The sequence below is a fragment of the Dioscorea cayenensis genome, chromosome 11 (assembly GCF_009730915.1).
Source record: "Dioscorea cayenensis subsp. rotundata cultivar TDr96_F1 chromosome 11, TDr96_F1_v2_PseudoChromosome.rev07_lg8_w22 25.fasta, whole genome shotgun sequence".
Lineage (NCBI taxonomy): Eukaryota > Viridiplantae > Streptophyta > Magnoliopsida > Dioscoreales > Dioscoreaceae > Dioscorea > Dioscorea cayenensis.
Window position 1 is genome coordinate 19,298,221 of NC_052481.1, and position 25,641 is coordinate 19,323,861.

General features: G+C 31.3%; 1 protein-coding gene across 1 annotated transcript; it reads right to left on the reverse strand.

Annotated features, from left to right (window-relative positions):
• Window positions 1–12,155: 12,155 nt before the first annotated feature.
• Window positions 12,156–12,751, reverse strand: LOC120271706 (O-acyltransferase WSD1-like). Its single transcript, XM_039278386.1, has 2 exons — window positions 12,578–12,751; window positions 12,156–12,488 (listed from the first exon to the last, which is right to left on the reverse strand). The coding sequence occupies exons 1-2, from the start codon at window positions 12,749–12,751 to the stop codon at window positions 12,156–12,158; spliced, it is 507 nt and encodes a 168-aa protein (XP_039134320.1).
• Window positions 12,752–25,641: the final 12,890 nt, after the last annotated feature.

The following is a 25,641-nucleotide window of genomic DNA, read 5'->3' on the forward strand; positions in this document are numbered from 1 at the left end:
ATGATTGAAGAGAGACGAGGTTGATAGGGTAAGAAGATGGATTGAAGAGCTGTAATGGCTTTCGGGGAATCATGAATAGGCATTAAAGTCTCAAAGACAACCAAGAAATGCAACATTGAGCACTGAGCTACTCATGCATTGACCCTGTTGGACTTGCAGGCTCCTCATCTGCCATCTTTTTATATATTCTAATCTTAATTCCTTCTCTCAGAGTCTCAACTCTTGAATGCTTTTGTGTCTCTTAGATACAATGAACAGCAATACCTTCTTAAATAATAGGCTCAAAGCCACTCTTGACCTTTGATCGGGACCATCGGGTCTTTGTTAGATTTATTAGTATCTTAAATTAATATATATAAATATATTTATAATTTGATAAACTTGTTCATCGTACGGCCATGATGGCTGATGCTGATACACACATGCCGTCTTATCTAGTTGGGCGTTTGGTTTTTAGGGGAGTGATTCCGACGAAACCGAAGTCGGTCTCCTCCTTGATCCATACCCAACGAAGACGTATTAATTCAATTATTAAAATGACTTTTTCACTTAGAGATTTAATTCGATAAAAGTTAATTATTGATTTGGAATAGTTATCTATAATATTTAAAATGACCAATAATTTGTAAAAATTATTTTAATTTTGAAATATATATATATATATATATATATTCTTTGACAAACGCGGCTAAACGTTATCGAATTAATGAAATCGATGTACAGACGCTAGCATTTAGTTATGGGCTATGATGCATGACGAATCACCAGTGGCATTTATTATGCTACTGTGGTTGCTATAACACTCAGGACACAATTAAACGTATCATATTTGTCGAAAATAATATATATAACTTGGTTATTATAATAATTAAAATGAATAATAATCATCTTAGATTATATAATTTAAATATTTAATGATAATTATTAAAATAAATAATACACAAAGATCAAAATAATTTATACATATAAAATAGTTTAGCTATTGTCAAATACCTCTCTAGCTATTTCGGTTATTCGGGCTAATTATTTGAATTAAGGAGATAATAGTAATTTTTACTATATTGCCCCTCCTGCATTTCTCATTCCCAATTCCAAAATTCCAAATATTCCTATTACTATTACGATTTATTACTGCTTTCTCATTCAATTTTCATAACCAAAAGCCCTAGATATATTTCAACCAAAATGATCAAAAATAAATAAATCAATTCCATTACGAATCCAAATTAAAATGAATATTTAAATAGTATTTTTCAAAAATTTCCAACTGTGTATATTAGAAACCCGTTGAATTCGATTGCTAAAAATGCTTAATTTTATGTCATTAAAAATTGCTTATAGCATGATTTATTTTTACCACTTATATCATGGTAATGTTTCTATAAAAATAAATAAATTATTTATTTTGAAGTGTATCCAAATGGGCCTTCTTAGTAATTTTACTGAAAAATAGTTATTTTAATAAAATAAATATATTTATTTTAAAATAATTAGAAATTGAGATGCTTAAAATTTGATCAAGTTAAATGGTTTTCAATTTTTTTTTTTTTAAATTGACCCCCACGCTTTTATTTCCAACTAAGCATCTTCCCAACTAAGCATCCAACTAGACCTTTAATATTGTTGGATATTTTCTTGGGTTAATGACGACAAAGAAGTTCATGAGGGATTCCTTCTTCCTACTAATCTATATCTATATCTATTTATATATATATATATATTCTTTGATTAGGTATTTTTTAAAAAAAAAATTCTTTATCTAAAGCTCCTTATTTTTAACATTTATTTTTGTATTAATATTTCATTCACCACACTTCGGTGTCTCATTCCTTCCAAAAGCAAAGGCCGAACTAACATTTCATTCTGAAATTATCAGGAACTGCTATACAGGCTACCTTATTTTTATCATTGAATCCCTGCCACATCTTTTCCCTCTTCCTATATTTCTCATGATCACAATTGATGATAAGTGTCAGCTTTTTGGCAGAGGCCACATGCTCCCTTACTCATCTCTGAATTCCTTCTTATTTTTAATCCAATGTTTCTCATTATCACAATTAATGATCAGTGTCGGTCCTAAGTAAAGGGCCACATGCTCCCTTGTTCCATATTGTTGTATCTTTGAATTCCTTCTTATTTTTTCTTCCTATATATGTTTCTAATGGTTGCTATCACTGATCAGTGTCGGCATGCATTAGGCAGTGGCTAGGACTAGGTATGGGCTGGTGTGATTTATGGGATGGTTCAATCCAACCCAAAATATAAAGATTTGGATTTGGAAAAATAGCTCAAAGAGCTGAGTTGGGCTCAAGTACATAGACCCAATTGAATTTTGAGTTGAATTTGAATCACGTGAATTTTTGCCGGGTTTGACCTAGCCCGATCCAAATAACTAAATAAATAAATTATATATATAATATATAAAAGATGTAACGATTTGAGCCTCCTTTTTCACCTTGGTTTTGTTTTTGTTTTACTTTAGTTATATTTATTAAATTATATGATAAAATATTAATGTTGTACAAGTAGTTTTATTTATCTATTTGTATTATTTTATAAATAAACTAAAATTTTGTTTATTTTTAGGTGAGATAAGTTGCGTCTGGGTACAATGAAATTTAGATGGAGCTAGGTTTGAGGCAAAATAATTTGTACGATTGTAGCCCAATCTAGCTCAATCTAAATATATGAGTTTAGTTTTACCTAGCCCATGTCGAACCGGTCTAGTCCAACCCATGTCCAACCTAGCGATGTGCATTGTGTCTAGCTATGGCCCTAAGGCTCAAAATTTTTTTAGGGCTTCAAAAAATTTTTATAATGTAATTTTATTGAAAAATTCAGCTACAGTTCACTTAGGGTCTTAATTATTTTTTCTTGAAATAGACCATGTTAATAATATTATAAGGTCCTCAATATTAGTTGGCCCTGCTTTGCAAATTAATATATATAATATATTAGTTGGCTCGATCCAAAGCTGATTAAGGGGTATGCTAAGCCCGACAAGTTGGAGTGCGTGTTTAGCCTTTCTTGATGGTTTTTAACTCTGGTGTTTGGCTTCACGAGTTATAACCTTATCCTATCTTCACTACCTCTATCTTCGCGCAGCAGCATGGTTCATTTGGAAAGCTAGATGTGATGCTATCTTTTAGAAATATCAAGTATAAATTACTTAGTATGCACTAAAGATTTGTTCGACAAGTGCTCTAATTCTTAATAATTTCTCACTGCAGATGTCTTCTTCCTGTTTTCAGCTATTGTCTGGCATGACACTACAGAGGTGAGTGGGACCAGATTCTGACTACTCTATCTCTCTTGCAGGTTGCTATTCTATCTCTCCTGATATGGATTTGATTATTTGAAGCTAAAGCTACGCTTACGTTGCTTTTCTAGTGAAATGTGGATGGCGAGAGGGGCAGGGCTAAGATTTGGCCCAGTAACCACGAGTGAAAACCCATTGGGTCGGTGACCACGTGGGCAGGGCACAGCAATTATAACTTGGTCGAGCACTATAGCGGCCGGTTATGGAGTCAGCAGTGTTTCGTAACCCGTGACCCGACAGGTTTAGTCAACCAACTCGGCTGATTGACCTGATCAACCCACGGGTTGAATTTTTCTATCCCATGAGCTCTAAGTTGGGGAACAAAAAGTTTACCACTTGTGCTACAATTCATACTTAGAGTATGTTTGGTTGGATGTATTTGTGTTTACATGGAATTGAATTACTTTACTTTATCAAATCAGGTGTTTGTTGCATGTGTTTGCATATTCAAATGTAATTTCAACTACCCTAAACCAATTTTTGGGTTGTACTTTTGTAATACACCCGATTTCACCATAAAAACAAAATCCATTGTAATGACAAACCACTCATGGCTATTCAATACTTCACTTGGTGCAAAGTTAGATCACCTTCCAAGCCCTTCATGTGGAGCAAAGTTACATCATCCCCTACAGTTGAAAGAAGAAAGGAAAGCTTTGGTTCTCCTGAGCTTCATCTTTGCAATCTTCGCACCCTTGAAGTCGTTGATCGGAGGAGAAAAAAACAAAAAGCTTTGATCAGATGAGAAGAACGAAAAAGCTTAAGGGTCACTTCTTTTTGTTTTACCTGTTGGAGTTGGAGTTCAACGATATCAATTTTTTTGGTAGATCTTTAGGTTTTTCATATAGAAGTTGATAGGGGTTAGATGTTTTTATCGCGTTATTCTTTATTAGATTTTTAATTGTTGTGCATCAATTTTTTTCTTTCTAATTTTAGAAGTTTACCCTCTATTAATGTTTCTTCATATACCGTTATATATACATAAAAATCTTCCATCTCTTGTTGTTGATGTGTAGTTAGATAAATTATTCATATATTAGTCAATAAATTAGTATTAAAATGAAAAGGACTTTTGATCATCGTTAGTTACAACATAATTATTGGATCTTAACAAATAACAAATTGATTCGGTTGTTATGCCTAGAGTTGAACTAATAACTCATAGATTTTGTTGAATATATATTAAATTATTTATGTTTGAAGTTGGTTATTTTCTAGTGGATGAAAGTAAAAAATATTTAATCTCGCTATGTCCACATTATTATTTTTCTATCAGGAAAAAGGCTATAACAAATTATCATAGGGTCAAAAAGTTATGAACAAATTATCAGAGGGTGACAAATGATCAAAGGATGGTTTATATACATTACTCTTTAAAAGTTTTTGAATTGCTGCATTGTTACAATACACCATTGATTATGTTGTCTATTATAAGGTGTGGGTTGGGATAACAATCTTAAAACGATTATCAAGGGTGAGGCCGAGTATAGGGACTACATTCAAGTACCATTTATGTTAGCAATTGTGATTTCATCTGGAAATTGTAATATTTATTTGTTTAATAATAGGTCTATGTACAAGATGAGCTATACTTAAATAAGCCAATTGAGGATTATGATCTCCTGGGAGTTTTTATGTGGCAATGATCAAGCTAAGTGGTCATCGTGCCATTCAATATGGAACACAACAGATAGACTTTAACACATATATAGCAAGAACCAATTCCTCCTGCGAAACACATTAATGATTCCCCCTCCCTTCATCTGGTTTACAAAGAGGATGGCAACTCGAACCCACATCAGGTACAAGCCTAAGAAAGAAAAGTAAAGGCAAGCGCAAAGCAAATATAGAGAATGACTTAATTAATAAATTGGCTAACATTATCATAGATGCATTTGAATTAGTTAGATCTAGTAAATCTCCGTCTTTTGCAAAAAAAGAGCTTTCTAAAGAATGTACGAAGCTGAAAGAGTATAGCTATTCTACACGACAAATTAAAATGGTATATGAGCATTTGATGGTGGATGATGCACAAGGTTGAATGTTCTTTGAATGGATGATGAACTACGCAAGGATTGGGTGAATGATTTCTTTGATTCAGTTGACCAAGACTTTTAAACTATAAGAGTTTTCATTAATTTCTAATGCTTTTGATTGCTAACTTTTAGTGAACTTGCAATTTTGAGTTTTAGCTTGTGATGGATTTGTACTTGAACATAATTATTTTTTTTATCTTTGGTCCATAATGGATTCATATCTTCTTGGTGGCAACTTCTTTCTAATGAGTATGTTCATGTGGAGTTTTATGTGAAATCATATGTATTTCGGATGACTTCCATATGTACTATTGTGGACTTTTATATGGACTTATGTGGAGTCCTAATCGTACTTATGGAGTTTTATATGTATTCATGTGCACTTTTTATATGGACTTATATGGAGTCTTAATTGCACTTATGGAGTTTCAGAAGTGTTCACCTGGATTTTAATACTTAGATATAGTTTTATATGTAATTATGTATTCATTAATGTTTTATGTTGGTGTTGTCTTACCAATTGTAACAAATGATATTGTGGGAATTGTGGAGATTCATATGTTAATGCTTTATATGTTGTCTCACCAACTACATACAAGATAAAATCGACATGCTTCATTGGATGGGGATTATGGGTGTTTTGAACAAGTATAATTGGAATTAAGGCTAATGATTATTACTATATTGTTATGTTGTAAAAATTGAGTACTATCTCCTTATTTGCCTTTTTTAAATTATAATAATAATTTCAAATAGTTAAAATAACTCAATGGTAGTTAAATTTTTAATTATTATAAAATATAGTAATATGTCTCATAATTAATTTAATAATAAAATTATAACATTATTGCTTAATATTAGATTTTTCAATTTTGGCTATACATTTTTAAATGTGTGGGCTAACCTTAACTTGAGTGACCATATTCCTCAAATACATCAAACCAAACATATGTTTTTCTAAATCTAGATTTGTAAATCTTTTCAGCCAAACACAAAATTCTATAATCCAGCATTCAAAATACATCTAACCAAACACCAGATTTGAGATTTACTGTATTTTCAAATACATTGTAATATGAAATCTATTGCATTTTCAACTACATATAACCAAACGCTCCCTTAATGTATTACTAGAAAAGATATATATATATATATATATATATATATATAAAGATAGTTAAAAGATAGGGATAAAAAAAAATTTATTAGGAGACAAGCAAAACACTTTCACAAATATTTTTTTAAAATTATTTTTTATACTATATATATATATCAATTTGTAAAATATCAATGAACCGAATAATAAATTTTCATAAATATTTTTTTAAATACTTTTTTTGTCAACCACCTTTTGTCCAATCAGTATCAGGTTCCTACCCATGCACATTGATGAGTATACGATGTTTTCTAATTTTATATCATTTTGTACACTCATTAGGCATGTATTAGAAGCATATTATGGAATTCATCGCTAAACATAGTGTATTTTGCATTCTCAGGCTTCGAGCAGCACTTAAAGACTAGAGAGAACCAAAAGAAGTATTCTAGATTTAAAACGAAGAAGGTGGAGCTTTCTCGGCATCAATTGAATAAGGACAAGGCAAACAGGATGGCTTACGGGCAGCTTATGGCCTGATTTATGACAGTAAGCCTTTTCCAAATAACCTTATAGGTAAGACTTACACCCGTAAGGATACCCTTAAGGACCATCCAGAGGAGCTTACGACCAGAGCCTACGCCTGTAAGGGTTGTCGCAAGGGTAGCAAAATGAAGCTTACAGTCCAGCGTTTACAGCAGTAAGTTAGACCATAACACAAACAGAAGACCTTACGAATGTGACTTACAACCGTAAGTGTTCTTGTAAGGCTCGCTACCCACCATGTCCAGCTCCTTACGACCACGTCCTTATGCTCGTAAGCACCCCATAAGCAATAGGGTATAAATAGACCTGATGAGAATTTTTAAGGCAATATTTGATTTTTTTTTTCTTGGAGATGAGTTTAGGGAAGAAAAGAGGCGAGTCTCCAGGGATTTAGAGGCAACTTTTGGAGGAGATGTAGATCCAACATCAAGGAGAAGGAGATCGTAGCTGTCAAGCTCACCTTGGTGGCGCTCGCGGAAGGTTCCTTGGATTTTTTTGGTGATTTACTTTCGGCGCGATTGAGAAGGAGTGTTTCTATGTTTATATTGATTCTCATCATGCCTTGTAATTTGAATGCTTGCCCTCCATTAATGGATCGCTAATTTCTTAGATGTTTGGGCATAGTTGAACTCTAGGGTTTTATTTCTTGATATTGGTTGTGGATCTATGTGATTTAGTTGTTTTTCTAATTGCAATCCGTGTTATTTGAATCTAATTGCGTGTTTGCAATGCTTGATTGCTATTGTGGCGAAAGCCCTAGTTATCATACTCAATGTGATTTGTGATGAGTAGAAATACCTACCTAGCATAGACATACCATGATGAGAGTGGATTGTGAGTAAGTTTAGAAATATGGTACTTTGGAGACCTTGCCTCCCTAAATCCTCCCGAGTGAGTTAATGAGTGTTTCCGTGCTTGTTTGAAATCATATGGAATATATTTTAGGAGAAATCACATCGATCTCTATTCTGTATGCGGATTAGGGGTGATCTCTCTTCACAAGAGGGATTACCTATTTAAGAAATTCTTCTTAACTCATATTGAGATTTTACTAAGTCTTAATGCGGTTGTATGGTGACTGCATCAGCACTGTACCAATTTAGTTACTCTTCACCTTTGAAAGAGGGGTTTAGTATGATTTATAAAACTTTCTCGGTTCAAATAGGATTGTATGTTTAGACAACCTTTGTCCTTCACTTAACATATTTTTAGAGAGATGATATGCCCGGCCATCATTGTTTTCTCTTGACATGTCCTCCTTATTTTTGTATTCCTTGCTTCTGTTCTCTGTTTCTTTTGTTCACACACATCACTATTTCATTTAGGCTAATTTTCAGAACTAGAGTTACTACTAGTAATCTCATTCTTCCCTGTGGACCGATATCGCGTTTTTTTAGCACTTTATTACACGATTAGCATGTACACTTGCGTCCCTATCACGCACCTCTAAATTCCCTTATACAAGGGCACTCTTATTTGTCACGCGTGCGCGCACACACACATTATACTATTTATAATCAATTTGTAAAAGAAAAATAATATTTTAAAATATATTTTTTTAATTATATATATCAATTTGTAAAAAAATTATTATTAAAAAAAGGATCAAGGTGAAGGAAACCCTTTCTTCGCTTCTGAACTTAAACTTGAATTTCAATATCTTTGAATAATGGTAGGTAGCATATTCTTTTGATTAGTTATCTTTGAGGTTAGTAACTTCTTTTTCAATGACAACAAGCTCGAGAGCCAACCCCAATTGCGATGAATAAATAAGTAAATATTAACTTCGATTTAAAATAAGAGAACTACTCTCTCACACTTAAGAAGATTTGCTGATAACTTAATTCGATAGGTAAACAAATTAAAATGAAACTTTTTTCAATCATTTTAAAAATTATTTTGACTAGTTTCAAATTCTTTTACATTATTATAAATCATTTTTAAATTTTGAGCTTTTTGGGATTAAAATTTTAAAAAATATCATTTTATGATTTTTTTGTATTTATTTAAATTTTACATCAAGACAAAAAAAAATTTGTAGGCTAGTTGGTAAAAGTCAGGGTATCCTATGCCGCATTCTTTGGTTCGAATCCCATTCATTACACGAACTTTTTAAAAGTTTAACCTGTTAAAGAGATCGTCGGGTCAGACGGGCTTGACTCGAACTCGACCTAACAGGTTCTCTCTGTAGCATGGGTTAGTTCCGGACCCGGCAAGTCGGGCCTGGTTAACCGGCCCGTGCTCCTCTCTACTGGATGGTGCCCACCTTTGAGTTCACAATATTTTTATTGCATGCCCTGCCCTTCTCTCAGCTCTCAGCTCAGATAATCCTCAAAGCCCCTGGCGACTTAACTTTTGGATTCCCTCCCATCAGCCACCTCTTGTTGACAACTAAAAATCCCAAGATTCATAGCATTCCCAGAGCCCGGATTACCTCGGCTACTCAACTTGCTGCTCATGGCATTAACCTTCATGTTTTAAGTCTGTTTCACCACGGGCACAATCTTCACAGATGCATCATGAAAAGCTTGTGCAATTTTGGTTTTTCCGTTGGTGAAGATGAGGACACGCCACACATGGGAATGAACCATATGTGGTAATAAATAAGTTCAATTAATATGATTGAACTACATAAATACTCTCATAAAGATTCACATCTTACCACTTACTATTCCTGTAACACCCCCTTCTTTCCTGCTGGACAAAAAAACCTCAATTGTATACTCCTAAAAATGGGGTGGCAAGGGGTGAGCTATAGGCTCAGTAAGCATAATATTTATACAATTATATAGGTAATTGATGAGTGTACAACATTCATATATTTTATATCTCTTTGTACACTCATTTGGTATGAATTAGAATCATATTGTGGAATTCGATGCTAAATATAGTGTGTTTTACATTCTTAAGTTTATTGCAGCATTTCAAGAAGAGAGAGAGAGAGAGAACCAAAAGAAGCATTTCAGACCTCTAACGATGAAGTTAGAGCCCTCTCGACTTTATTTGAAAAAGTACTAAGCGAACTAGGTGGCTTGCGGGTGACTTACGGTTAATCTTACTGCTGTAAGTAGATTCCTAAGAACCTTGTGAGCATGCTTATGCCTGAAAGGGGGATTTAGAGCCAAATCAGAGAATTTTACAGGTAAGGCTTATACCCGTAAGGAACATTCAGAGGAGTTTATGACCACAACGTACGCCTATAAGGGTAGTCGCAAGAAGCAACATAATAAAGTTTATGGTCCAACACTTACGGCCGTAAGCTGGACCTAACATAAACAGAAGACCTTACGGACATGACTTTCGGCTGTAAGTGGTCCTGTAAGGCTCGCGACTATCTTCTCCAACTTTTTTACGGCTACGTTCTTACACCCGTAAGGAGTCGGGTATAAATAAAACTGATGAGGATTTTTAGGGCCTTCTTGGTTTGTCTTTTTTGGCGTTTCTTGGAGGTGAAGTTAGAGAAGATAGGAGCCAGATATCCAACACTAAAAGGGTGATTTGAAGGGAGTTTTGGACCCACATTTAAGGGGATTTGAGATTGTAGCCGTCAAGCTCACCTTGGCAGCATGCATTGAAGCTTTCCTTGGGTTTCTCTGGTGATTCTTCATCCGCACAATTGATAAGGGGGTTTTCACGGCTTTCATGCTTCCTTCTATTATTTGTATCTTGGATGCTTTCCCTCCATTAATGAAGGGCTAATTTGTAGATGTTTAGGCATAGTTGAATTCTAGGGTTTACCTTTGACATTGGTTGTTGGACTTTTGATTCTTTAATTGTTATCTTAATTGCAATCATTTCTATTTGAATCTAATTGTATATTTTAATGCTTGGTTGCTAACGAGACGAAAGCCCTAGCTATAATGTTTGATGTGCTGCGCGACGAGTAGAAATACCCACCTAACATAGACATGTCTAATTAGAGGGAATTGTGAGTAAACTTTGGTATAGGGTACTTTGCAGACTCTATCTCCGTGCTATTTGCAATCATGTGGAGTGGATCTTAGAAGAAATTGCATTTCTGCTCTGTATTCGGATTAGGGGTAATCTTTCTCTTTGGGGGTGGAGATTATCTATTTAAGAGATTGTCATTAGCTCACAATAAAATTTCATAAAGTGTTAATGCGATTGTGTGGATGTCTGTATCAGTTCTGCACCGATTCAATTACTATTTACCTGAGAAATCAGGGTTTAGTATAATTCTGAAAATCTCTCGATTCAAATAGGATTGCATGCATAAATAACCTTTGTCCTGCACTTCATAACCCTAGCATGGCATTTACCATGTCATTTATGCATGCATTGTATTGTAGCAATATATGTATTGTAGCAATATACGGTCAATAGCCAAAAATCCAACTCTTTCATAGTGTTTGGATGAAGAAAATGTTGGTTGATTTTGGTGTTCAAAGTGAAGAGGCTATACCTATATGGTGTGATAATAAGTCCTGTATGTCAATAGCCAAAAATCCAACTCTTCATGGTAGATCTAAACACATTGATGTGAAGCTTCATTACATCCGAGAATTGGTTAACAACAAAGTGGTGAGTTTACATTATTACAATTCTACTGATCAACAAGCTGATGTATTTACAAAGTGTGTAAGTGTGCAACAGTTCTATAAATTTAGAGAATGGTTGGGTGTTTGTAGTCTCCAATCAAGGGAGAGCTTGTTGCATGATTGAAGATGTTGCTGTTGGAATGTAGTTGGAGGTGGAGATCAGAGATTGAAGGTTTTGTTGTTGTTAGTGAGCTGAAGCTGAAGATGTGTGTATATATATGTGCTTGTGGTTTCTGTTGATGTATCTTTGTAGTTAATGAAGTTTGATACTGTTTGGTTAGTTGAATTGTGAATAAAAGAGAGTGAGAGAAATGGATGGAGGAGATGGCTGGATCTTTAGATTTGGTATAAGTTCGAGGCATGTTAGTGGGTGTTCTGTGTTAAGTTATGGGTATTATGGTCTTTTCAGGGAGTAAATTTATATATATATGCCTGCAAGAAAGAAGAGGGGGTAAGAAGAAGAATGAATGAAATCTGTGTGTACTCTTTTGTGTTTTTTTCTTGATTGTGCTTTCTCTGTGTTTTCTTTGGGTTTGTTTCGGATTGATCACTGAACTTTCTGGTTCATTCACATCAGAGAATCAACAAACCCTCCCTTCTTAGAAGAACAAGGGAAGGTGAGTGAGAGACAAAGGGTCATCAGCTCTTTTACAGCATGCTAACAATGCAGCCATAAAAGAATAACCATCACCCAAAGCATGGTGGAGCCTGACAACCAAAGCCCCAACAGCACTGCTTGTAGGGTATTTTATGATACTTACGTCCCACAATGGCTTAGTGAAGGGTAATGGTTCCATTGATATACTTGATATATAGTCTTGCAAGAATTCATCATACTGTTCCAAACCTTGTGGGAACACTGGCACTTTAATATGCTCTTCTAACTTCACTTGAACTTTCCTCCATTTCTGAACTCCATGCTCATCTCTCACCTGAATGCATGCATGTATTAGTGGACATTGATAATATTTAAAAGTTAAATAATTATAGTGATTAATCAAAAGAAAGAAAGAGAGTGAACCATGATTGAAGAGAAACGTGGATTAATGGGTAAAAAGATGGCATCAAGGCCTTTAATTATGAATTGAGAATCATCAAGAGGGTTTGACAGCTCAAGTACACCAAGTACTATCAGATTGAGCACTGAGCTGCTCAAGTCTTGCGCTGTTGGGCTTAAAGGCTCCTCTTCCGCCATCTTTTATTCTTTCTTCTAATCTTCTTTCTGATCTCGACTATATCTTCTATGGGTTTTTTTTTTTCGCTTAGTCACACTCGACAACCAAAGCTTCTTAAATAATAGGCTCAAGGCCACTTTTGGCCTTTGACTAGGTCTTTATTATATTTATTGGTATCTTAAATTAATATATTTTTATTTATAATTAGATAATTTGTTCATTGTTATATGCAATTGTGGCATTGCCATATAGTGGTATTTAGTTGGGAGTAATATCATGCTACTCCCAAATTTTAATCAGGTAATGTAAAATTAACTCATTTAATTGCATAGTGATAGGGCGCAAATGTACGTGTCGATCACGTAATATAATAGTGTGAGTGTGTGAGTAAAGCAGAGTGTCGGTCCACAAGGAAGAAAGTAAATACTAATAATAACCCTAATTCCAAAAAATAGCCTAAGTGACAAAATGTTGTGTGAATGAACAAAAGAAAACAAAAACAAGAAAAATATAAAAAGTAGGAGGGAAATCAAGGGAAAAAACGATGTTCGGGTATAGCATCCCTCTAGGGTTATAAAGTAGATAATATCCTCCATAGACACAATCGCATTAACACTCTATGAAACCTCAATTTGAGCTAATGACAATCTCTTAAGTAGATAATCTCCCTCATAGAGAGATATTATCCCTAATCCGAATATAAAGTAGAGATGGGATTTCTCCTACAATTGACTCCACCTGATTGCAAAGAGCACGAAGATTATCACTAACTCACTCAGAAGGATTGAGGGAGACTGAGTCTCCAAAGTACCATAGCCAGAGGCTTACTCACAATCCTCTTGAATTGTGGTATGTCTATGCTAGGTAGAATTTCTTCTCGTCACAAAGCACATCAAACGTATGAAAATTAGGGGGTTCTCGCCACAATAGCAATCATCTAATAAAAACAAGCAATTAGACTCAAATAGAAATGATTGCAATTAAGCAAACAAATAAAACAACAAAGATCCAACAACCAATATCAATGAAATAAACCCTAAAGTTCGACTATGCCCAAACATCTACAAATTAGCTCTCCATTAACAGAGGACAAAGCATTCAAGATACAAGTAATAGGAGGAAACATGAAAGCCATGAAAACCCTCTTCTTAATCGTGCCAATGAAAGATAGCTAGAGAATCCCTATGAAAGCTCCCACGCACGCCACCAAGGTAAGCTTGACAGCTACCATCTCTAATCCCCTTGAATGTGGATCTAAATCTCCCTTGAAATAGCCCCTTGAGTGCTGGAGATTCATCTCCTTTCTTCGTTAACTTCACCTCTAAGAATCGCCCAAAAGAAAAAAAATAAGAAATTCCCAAGAAAACCTCATAAATTCTATTTATACCCGACTGCTTACTGGCTGCTTACGAGCGTAAGGACGTGATCATAAGAAAGCTGGAAAAGATGGTTGTGAGTCTTACGGGAACACTTATAGTCGTAAGTCACGTCAGTAAGTTCTTCTGTTTGTGTTACAGACCAGCTTACGGTTGTAAGTGCTGGACCGTAAGTTCCTCTGGATGCTTCTTGCCACCGCCATTATAGACGTGAGCTGTAGTCGTAAGCTCTTGATGGTCCTTACGGGCATTGTTACGAGTGTAAGCCTTGCCCGTAAGGTTCTCTGATTTAGCTCTGAATCCTCCTTACGGGTATAAGTATGGCCGCAAAGTATTCTGGAATTAACGTACGGCCGTAAGCTGTCCGTAAGCCACCCAATTTACATTCTCATTATTCAAATGATGCCGAGAGAGTTCCAACTTCTTCGTTTCAAGTCTAGAATACTTCTTTTGGCTCTCTCTCGTCTTGAAGAGTACCTTAAGCCTAAGAATGTGAAACGCACTATATTTAGTATCGAATTTTACAATGTGATTCTAATGCATGCCGAATGAGTGTACAAAGTGATATAAAATACATTAATGTTGTACACTGCACTCATCACATAGTATGAGAATATTACATTCCACAATCTAGTAACTTTAGTAATAGTATCGATAATGTAATATGTAGCAACTCAATTGATGGTAATTTAACATTCCGAATAGAATGTGACATTTTTTTTCATTTATGCCCTCATTATTTTACCCTTTAGGACTTAGACAGCTTTCATTTATAAAAATGTTAAAAATATCAGCTTATTAAAAATTTCAGAAATATGACATTTACATGTTTTATAATTATTTGCTCAAAATATAAAATATATCACTCTCTTTAATTTTGATTTCAATTAACTTGCTTTTAATTGTGAGGGGACAACTAAGATAAAAGAAACAATTATCGAATGTAGGTTTGTAGATATATATATATATATATCATGAATGTTGTTACATTTAACACCTATTAAGTAAGGTATTTTAGTAAATGACAAATGATAATATAAGATTCCATCTAGCAGACAGAATAATATTACCTTTGAGTCACATTACTATTTTATCAAACAAATAGAAATTTCCAACATGACTTACGAATCTTATTCCTCGTAATTCTCAATCCAAAATATAGTTTTATCAAAAATTTTAATTTCTAACAAACCTTTGAAATACACTTTTGAATTAAGAAAATTTTATTTTGTAAGGGGAAAAATCCAAATGGCCATTTTAGTAACATTTTAAGTAATTTAAATGGCTTTTTATTTCAAAATTTAAAAAAAAAAATTGACCCCATGCTCTTATTTCTCAACTGACATCTTTCCAACCAACCATACAAGTACCACTATCATAAAGAAGTACCACTATCATAAAGGAGTAAAGAAATGGATTTCTGTTTGATTTCTGTTTTCCTACTCAATACTCTTTCCGTTTCTGTTTATTTATTTCAAATTTATATTTTTTTTTTATTTGTAAATTTCTAACATAAAAAAATATTAATTAATTTTTTTCAAAATTATTCATATCACTTTATTTAACTCTCTTATTAAAATTATAAAAAAATTAACTAGAGTGATTATAACAATAAATGATATGTCAATTAAAATCACTATCATAAATACTTTTTCATTTCCAATAATATATTCCTTGAAATTGTGAAATATGGCTATAAATTTAGATTCAAATTCAACATATTGTTACATATTGATCATTCAAATAAAATGGAGATAGGTGAAGATTTTGTTGCTTCAAATTCCATAAATTCATCCAACTCAAGTTCAGAGATCAATGGCGAAAATGAGAAAGTTCAGTGATTATATAATGCCAATTTTTATTACTTCCTAAAATAATTTTTGGTGGGATTACAAAATTATTCAAATTTCATATTGAAATTTTTGATTGAATAAATTTTTTAAATTGAAAAAAAAGAGGGAATATTTTTCTAGAAAGTGGTGTATATTTAAAAGAAATTAAAAAATAAAATAAAAGAGAGATAATAAATAAATAATAATAATTAAATATGAGAGAGAAATATGAAAATATAAATTTTGGATAATTTTAAAAAAATAACTAAATTTATATAAATTTTTATGAAATAATTAAAAAAAAATTTGTACGTGAGATTCAGTTAATTATAATAAATAAATAAATAACAGAAAGAGTACTTTTTACAGAAACATACTAATGATGATTTTGTCATGGCAATGCCAACTAATGTATTTAATATTGATGGATGTTTATTAACAAAGAAGTCCTTGAGAGTTTCATTCTCTCTGCCAATTTATATATATATATATATATATTATTCGTAGGTTTTTCTATTTTCAAAAGCTTTTATCTAATGCTCCTTATTATTAACCTTTATATCTTTTCACTAAAATTTCATTCTGAAATTATCAAAGCTACTGATCAAGTATGGGCCTATTGTACTTTCATTCTCTCTTTCTTCAATCTTTATTATTATTATTATTATTATTATTATTATTATTGTTTTAATACGCTTCTCATGATCACAACCAATAATATTATAATGTTTCTAAGTATAAGTTCCATGTCCATTTGTGTGAACATATAAATATATATATATATATATATATATATAACCATTTGAGCCCATCTTTGCAAATTAACGCGCAAGCTCTGATCACTGCCGTCCACAAAAGAATTATTAGGTGTTTATCATACTATGTGCATGCAAATATTTTAGCGTATAAAGCTTAATTAATTATTTGAAAATTTAGATTCATTAATTCATAACTCCTTCTGTCAGTGATGCTACGTACATAGGAAGATAACTATGAATGCATTGATGGTGTCTTAATTGTATACAAGTATCAATTCTATCTCAAATTAAGGAGGGGGGGCCAAAAGTGAAGCGCAATAAATCAGCATGCAAGACAATTAAGGTTTTTGTGTTGGGGACGAAGAAGAAAAAGAAGATGATGATAAATAAGTTCAGTCGTCACATGATTGAACAAAATAATATCACAGAATTTCCAGCACATGGGAAGGAATTAGAATTGGACTTGGTCACGGTTTCAAAACTCTTTACTCTAGCATTGTTCTATCAGCATCTAGTGTGGTCTTCTGTGCTTAGAATCGAAATTTGTCATGGTTTGAAAACCCTATATATACTAGGACTATTCTATCCCCATCTGCAAGTAGACTTTTGTGTTTCTCTGTTGGTTCTTAATTTATTGTTGCTTGTGTGACTTCTTCTGCGTATTTACTTTTTTTCATAATAAAGTGGTTTAAAAAAAAAAAAGAAAAAAACCTCTTACTAACATTACATCAAAAATATAATTTTTTAAAAATTAATTACGATTATAAAAATCTCTTTTTAATAATAAATAAAAGTACAATTGATTTAATTATGTTTAAATTATTAAATAAATATATCTCCATAATATTTTTTTTTTGTTTGGATGGGAGAAAAAGAGGAGGAAAATAGAACTATGATAGTATATATAGATTTTAAATATTTTGGTTAACATATATTCAATATTTTGCAATTTGGTTAAAAAAACAAAGCTGAACTAAACCAATTTTGAGTAAGAAAACTGAGTAAAATCATAAAAATTTTCTTAGTCCCTTTTATCAGTGGGTTGATTGTAGATATGGCCACGGTTCAGAAACTGGCAATTCCGGTTTAAAGAAACCTTGAACCGGAACCGAACCGCCTAGGCAAGGTTCTTGGCGGTTTGGTTCCGGTTCAGTTTTGGTTCCGATTCCAGTTCCGTGGTTCATGAATTTTTAGTTTTTTTTGTTAAACTAAATAATCCAATATTTCAAATTAAAACAAACACAAAAATACAAAAATTAATTTAATACAATATTTTATGAAAAAATAAGAGTATTAATTCAAAATAATAATTTGCAATAAAAGTACAATACGAGAAGAAATAAAAAAAATAAAGGGCTTGAATTTAATTATATTAAGTTGCCTATGTATCCTCTCTAAGAATCAAAGCTCACCTAGTTTTTTTATTTTTATTATACATATTTCTCATATTTTCATAATGGCAAATTCCTTGCTTTATGATTGGAGGAGTTAGAACTAGAAATCAATGTTGTTGTACTAGAGCCATCATTTACCCACACGTCTGCTCATGTTTAGCAATCTTGGCTAAAGTAGGAAAAGTATTCGCTTGTGCCTACACCATTCCAAAATTGAAAAATTTGGACCCATATATCACCAAACTAAAAATCTGTTGATAGATAAACTTCGAGCTCCAAATAGGAGCCGGATATATGTTCTAGGCATCTTCCTCATTTCTAAAATTTTGTTACCCCATTTTGTGAATTTCGAGGAGGATGGAGATAGTGGTTCTAGCATATGTAATTTGGTTCAATCAGTTAAACCTAATCAATTGCTAATTTCTTTCAATCTGAATTTGGAACATAGTCTTCGGTTGAACCTGGAACCCTAGACAGATTACAAATAAGTCTAACCTAATCAACTAATCTAACCTAATATGGTTGAATTGCAGGTTTGAACTGCCGATTGAACTGTCGATTCCACCATTTTCAAATTTTGAAACTAGAACTGAACCTTGTATGAAGGTTTAGGTTCCAGTTTTAGGACGGTTACATTTTTTCCAGTTTTGATTCTATTTGTTGGGGTTTGATTACACGGTTTTGGTTCAAATTGGCCACTGCTAGTTGATTGAATACTTCTAACCTTTATATATAACAATTTAATATCTATATTATCAATAGTTGTCACTACAAGAAAAAATGCTACTTGCAAAACAAAAATTTGCAACAGTAAAAATGTTGCAAATTTGCAACACAAATTACAATGTGCGATAAAAACCAAAAACGTTGCAGAAAGAATATTGCAAAATGTGTCGCAAAATTTTGGGGTCCAGCATGTAATTAGTTTGAGACACATTATTTATAATGATCTATTGGCGTTGTAAAATGTGTCACAAAGTTTAGCAATAAAAATTTATATTTCTCTCAGCTAAAAAGGTGGGGTTTGGTTTGTGGGTAATTTGTAAGACAATTCCTCCATAGGCAACTCTTCCATATACACACTTTGTTGGAGCTTTCTTGTTCTCTATTGCTAAGGATGGTGTTTCTCTCTCCCATGTATATTTATTAATTGATAGGGATGTAAGTGTATGTGCCGATCGCATAATAAAGTGTGTGTAAGTGCAGAGTGTCGATCTACATGGAAGAAAGTGAATACTAGAAATAATTCTAAACCCGAAAAATAGTCTAAAAGATCGAGTGGTGTGTGTGTGAATAAAGGCAAATAAAAATAAGAATGTACGAGAAATAATTGGAGAGAAGTCAAGGAAGAAAGCAATGTCTGAGCATACCATCTCTCTAGGGTTATGAGGTACAAGATAATGGTTGTCTAAACATGCAATCCTATTTAAACCGAAAGGTTTCCAGAATTATACAAAATCCTGATTTCTAAGGCAAAGTGTAAATGAATATGTTCTGAATTGATACAGACATTCACATAATCACATTTGCACTCTATGAAACCTTATTGTGGACTAGTGTAAATCTTTTAAGTAGATACTCTCTCCCGGAAAGAGAGATTATCCCTAATCCAAATTCATAGCAGAAATGCGATTTCTCCTAAAATCCGCTCCACACGATTGCAAAGAGTAGAGAATTATCACTAATCCACTCGAAAGGATGGTGGGAGACAAAGTCTCCTAAATACCCTAATTAGAGGTGTAGCCACTATCCTCTCGAATTGTGATAAATTTATGCTAGGTGGGAATTTATTCTCGTCAGGTAGCATTACAAAGTATGATAGTTAAGGGCTTTCTCTCTTTAGTAATAAATCATTTAATAACACAATTACACTCAAATAGATATGATTGCGAATGTGAAATCAATCAAGGCATAAAAAATTCAACAACCAAAGTCAAGAATATATACCCTAGAGTTCAACTATGCCCAAACATTTACAAATTAGCCCTCTATTAATAGAGGGCATTCAAGATACAAATAATTGAGAAAAACATAAAAGCCATGAAAACCAACTTTTCAACCCCCAGGATGAGGGATCATTGGAGAAGTTGCTTGGCAAGCTCCACGCAAACCGCATAAATTATCTTCTCACACAAGCTTGGCTCTTGGATTCACTTTGTCCACTTCTTCAAGTTTATATAAAACATAAGGAATAAAAAACCATTATTTTTATTTTTTATTTAATTATTTATCAAACAATTCTTTAAAAACTTTAGCTTTGTAAAATAAACTCATGTTGAAATATGCTTTGGTTTTCTCCAATATCTCACAAATCTCAACATTTTTCTTGTTTGTAAATCATTTGTTATTTAAATTAGAAATCCAATACCTTATGTAATTACAAATTTCTAGTTGTTATTTATTGGTTTCCAATGCTTAAGACTGAGTTCATGCCATTTGGTTGTCATGCCATATTATATATCATAGATTCTAAATAAAATTTGCATGTTCTATAATAAAAAGTGTGATCTAAAATAAAATAATATTTAATTAATCAAATGGTAAAATGGTATGTATATCCCTCTTAAAACATGAAATTATATATACATTCCACCTGCAAAACTTAAATTATTAGTATAGATATTAATTATAAACTTTGACTCATGTTATAGTGAACATAGAATAATATACCTAGCCTATATTCGAAATAAAGAATTAATATAAACTAGATTTATATTAAAATCTCATCATAACTCTTAATACACATACCTCTTCTTTTCTTAGATTGCGTCATCTATGGACGTTCCTAGATTTCAAATTTATGGGTATCTCACGGTGACAGTTAGATTTTCATCTAATGGCAAATGTCCATTTGTGTTTAATATCAAATAATACCTAATACCTTCTACTAGCGCCGAAGTACAATAAGTAACAATAACTCTACATATCATCCCAACTGCTATTAATTATCTCTAGTTTTTTTTAAAAAAAAAAACCTAAGGAAGACTGCAAAATAATGTATAATATATCTATACATATTCATCATTATAAACAAATAACTAACTACATCAACTACTTGGTGTTAATATAGCATGAAAGTAACATAGCTAGACTCACCTTAATTATTAATAAATGAATATATCTGCCAATATTTTTTATATATACAATGTGGATAAGCCACATACTAGGGTTTACACACCACCGGGGATTAATCATCGAGCTCATTCACACTCACCCATGTGGACGAGAGGATTGGACTATAAACCCGCTTCTACAACTAGAGATCTTTTTTGACATCACTAGATAGCGTGTTTTGAACCCTGGGCCAAACCTATTCACAATCATCAAGAGGTTTCTTCTATAGCAACATGCTACTAGTGAATTGATATCTATCCATACCTACGAGGAAAAGAATGAGGAGATTGTACGTAATGTGGTAATTCTTTTTAGTAGCGAGCATTTTGAAAATTAATGAGAAAAAAAATTCAAAGTCATCAGGTCATATATATATATATATATATTAATATTGTGATGCAGACTATGTAGTATCATAACGGGAAAAAAATTGTATTGTTTAGTAGACTTATTTCATGAAGCTAGCGAATATATATATTTAATGATTAATTTTATGCATATTCTTTTTATCGTCCTTTTTTTGGGTTGTTTGGTTCACAATAATAATATATTATTACTTAATGAGATTACCGTAGTAATGAGATTCGGAATGCTACATATCCAGAAATGTTGTAATAATTTGTGATAACTATGTTTAGTTGAAAACTTACTTAAATTACATAGTAATTACTTAGTAATATTTTAATTTTTTTCTAAAATACACTTATATCTATAATTTTGAGTAAATTTAAATTTAAATAAAATTTAGAATCAAAATAATTAAATTAATTTTTATGCATTTTTACAAAAAAAAAATACCTTTATATCTATAATTTTGGGCAAAATGTTAAGATAAAATAAAATTTTTATATGAAAAAATTAATTATAATAAAAAAATTATTTTTTTGAAGTTGAAGATGATCCGAAAATAATATCATCTAAGAGTAATTTTATGTACTCTCTTAAAATTAATTTTTTAAACAAAGGACATATTTGTCTAGAAAAATCTTTAATTTTCAGATTACCATGCACTTGATAATCCAATATAGCCACCTGTTTTTGTAGCAATGTGATTATCAAGTTTTTTGTAATACAAGGTTGGTAATCACATATTACCATCAATATTACCACCACCACTAATCCAAACGAAGTAAATTTTTAGATTACCATGTAAAAAGTGATAATGTGAAAACATTATTATGAACCAAACAGCTCTTAGCATTTATTTGTAATTGATTTGATTATTTTGTATCTTGATAATTATATGTGTATTTACATATCTTCGTTAAATCGTTTTGCATTCTATTAATTAAATTGTTAAAGAAATTAGTTAATCCTCTTGTGGTAAAATGATTTTATTAATAAAAGGTTGCATACATCAATAGAAACAATAAGATTTAAGATAATACTATTAAATATAAAACAGATTTAAATAGTAAGATTACAATACTGTACAAAAAAATTTTATACTAACTTGGTCTATACAATTTATAAAATCTACTTTATAAAACAATCCTTTTGTCTTCATATTTTTTTCAGTGTAGTGGGCTTTTTTTAGTATTTATTTGTAATTGATTTGATTATTTTGTATCTTGATGATAATTATGTGTATTTAGATGTCTTCATTAAGTTTTTTTGGCATTACATTAAATTATCCAAGGCATTAGTTAATTCTCATGTAATAATATTATTTTATTTATAAAAGATTGGATACATCAATAGAAACAATGAGATTTTAAATTTTAATATTGTAATAAAAAATTCACTTTGTTTCATCCGAATATTAATATTATAAAGCCTCTCTCCAAAGATTGTTATTTTTATACGTAGTATTCATATATAAAACTCCACATGCTGCCATTTGTTTTTTGTTTTTCGATTAGTGCTATATTTGTTTATTAATCATTACTTTTATTTTTAATTTATATAATTTTTATTTGTAAAAGATTTTAACTAGTAAGTTGATTTGCATTTAATTTTGTGTACAAAAACCCATTTGTATCTATATCTCTAAAAAAACAACAACAACAAAAATTAAAATTAAAATTAAAATTTGAGTATCTATAACTATATTATAAATAAATTTATTTTTCCACCCTATAAGAAAAAGTATTCACTCTAATATCAAGAATCTTCATAATTTGAAAAAAAGGGAAAAAAAATTAAAATTATCAAACTCATTCTTATCCGTAAATTCTTAAACTTTCCTTGATTTTAAAGAAAAATAAGCATTCAATATATTACCACTATTTATAGGATTAATTTTTTTTTAAATCACTCAACTTCGGTCAAATATCATTTTAATCATTGAATTTTTGATTTGTTTCAAAATTCTCACTAAAGCTACTAATCATTTCATTGGTAGGTCACTCGATGGATTAACATCATCATTAGCTGACGTGGAGACCGAGAAAAGCCCAGTCAGCGCATCGGTACCTCCACGTCAGCTAATGAAAATGTTAATCCATCAAATGACTTGCAGATGAAATGATCAGTAACTTTAATGAGCATTTTGAAACAAATTAAAATTCAGTAATCAAAATGATATTTGACCATAGTTCAGTGATTTACCAGAAAAAATTAACCACTATAAATATTTTCCATATGCCCCAATTCTTTAGGATATTAATTTTGTGCAATCATGTTGTGGAGAAGCGCATGGAGAGCAAGAAGAAAGAGAGAAGACCAGAGAAATCACAAAACATTCATTAGGGCTAGGATTAAATGATCCTACTGATCGATTCATTTTACACTATTACGAGTAACTTATGACAACTATTACAACAATGCCACCTTATTAACTAACCTTACTCAGCTTAATTAATTCTAACTCTCATTTAATTAATCTCCCTCCATTCTCTAATTCAATACAGCTTCATCAACTTCACTCGCTAACACCAACAATCCTTCCCATACTTCTTTTCTATCTTCTCACCGTTGCCCATAGCTGAATACTTCATATCAAGTCCTTTGAAACTTTATATAAATCATACAGATCAAACAACTATTAGTTTTTTAATTTCCTTTTTAATTGTTAATTAATCAATTGGTTAAAAACTTTTGCTTTATAATATAAATTCATATTAAAGTGAGATTTATTTTTCTCCAATATCTCAAAATCTTAACCATGGTTTTTTTTTCATAAATTCGGATTTAAAAATTATATATTGTTTAAGTTGTACGTAAAATCCATTACCCTATGATATATAAATTTCTAGTTATTATCGATTCCCAATGTATAAGAATAAATTCATGCTATTTGGTTGTCATGTCATGTTATCGATCATGGATTCTAAATAAAATTTGCATGTTATATAATATAAATGTGATATCAAACTAAAAAATATTTCATTAATTGAATAGAAAAATGGCATATATCCCCTTACAAAAGTGAAACCATACCTAGCTTTGACATTTTAGAATGGTTTAAGTTTTTAATATAGATAAACTAAAAACACACATGTAGTCGTCAATTATATATAAGAAAAGAGTCAAATGTCTTCGGCAGTGGCGGAACTAGGACCAAAACCAAGGAGTTGCTAACTTTAATTTAAAAAAAATTATATTACTTCAAACTTAAAATTATAATAATTAATATTTTAAAAAATATACCACGATTATATCACCATGAGATAAGAGTTTAATTATTCGGTCAAATACAATCTGGTTTCAATTTAAATATGAAATTTTTTCATATTAATTCAAACTAAATGATAATAATAATAATAATAATAATAATAATAATAATAATAATAATAATAATAATAATTTTTTTAAAAAAATATAAAAACATATATACAACTAACAACTATCATTACTAAGTAAAAGTTGAATCATTCGACCAAATACAATCTAGTTTTAACTAGTTCAATAATAAGACTCGTAAGATTATGGCATTCAACAAAATCAAAACTGATTATAAAGTTGTTTTTTAAATTTTGAAGATTTTATATAGAAAAATTATTAGAGTAAATTTTTAATTGGGTGAAGTAGCTTGTTAGTATAGAATCTAAAAAATAAGTCCATCATATCCAAGATTATATTAAATATAAACATATAAATACATTCATATTAATTATAAATATAAATATAATATATATAAGTATATATGTGATATATGTGTATATACATATACATACATACATATATATATATATATATATTATACAAGATGAGAGGGGTGCTCAAGCCCCTATATTATACAAGATGGGTGCTCAAGGCCCTCCGGTCTTGGGGGTGACATATTATCATTATAACATTTTAATATTAATTATAAACTTTGACTCTTATAATAGGAATAGAGAATGACATCCCTACTTTACATTGAAAATAAAGAATTAAGATAAACTAGATCCATATTAATTATAATCTCATAGACATAACTCTTGATATATATATATATATATATATATACACATGTAACACATCTTTCCTTGTATATATGAACACATTACAAA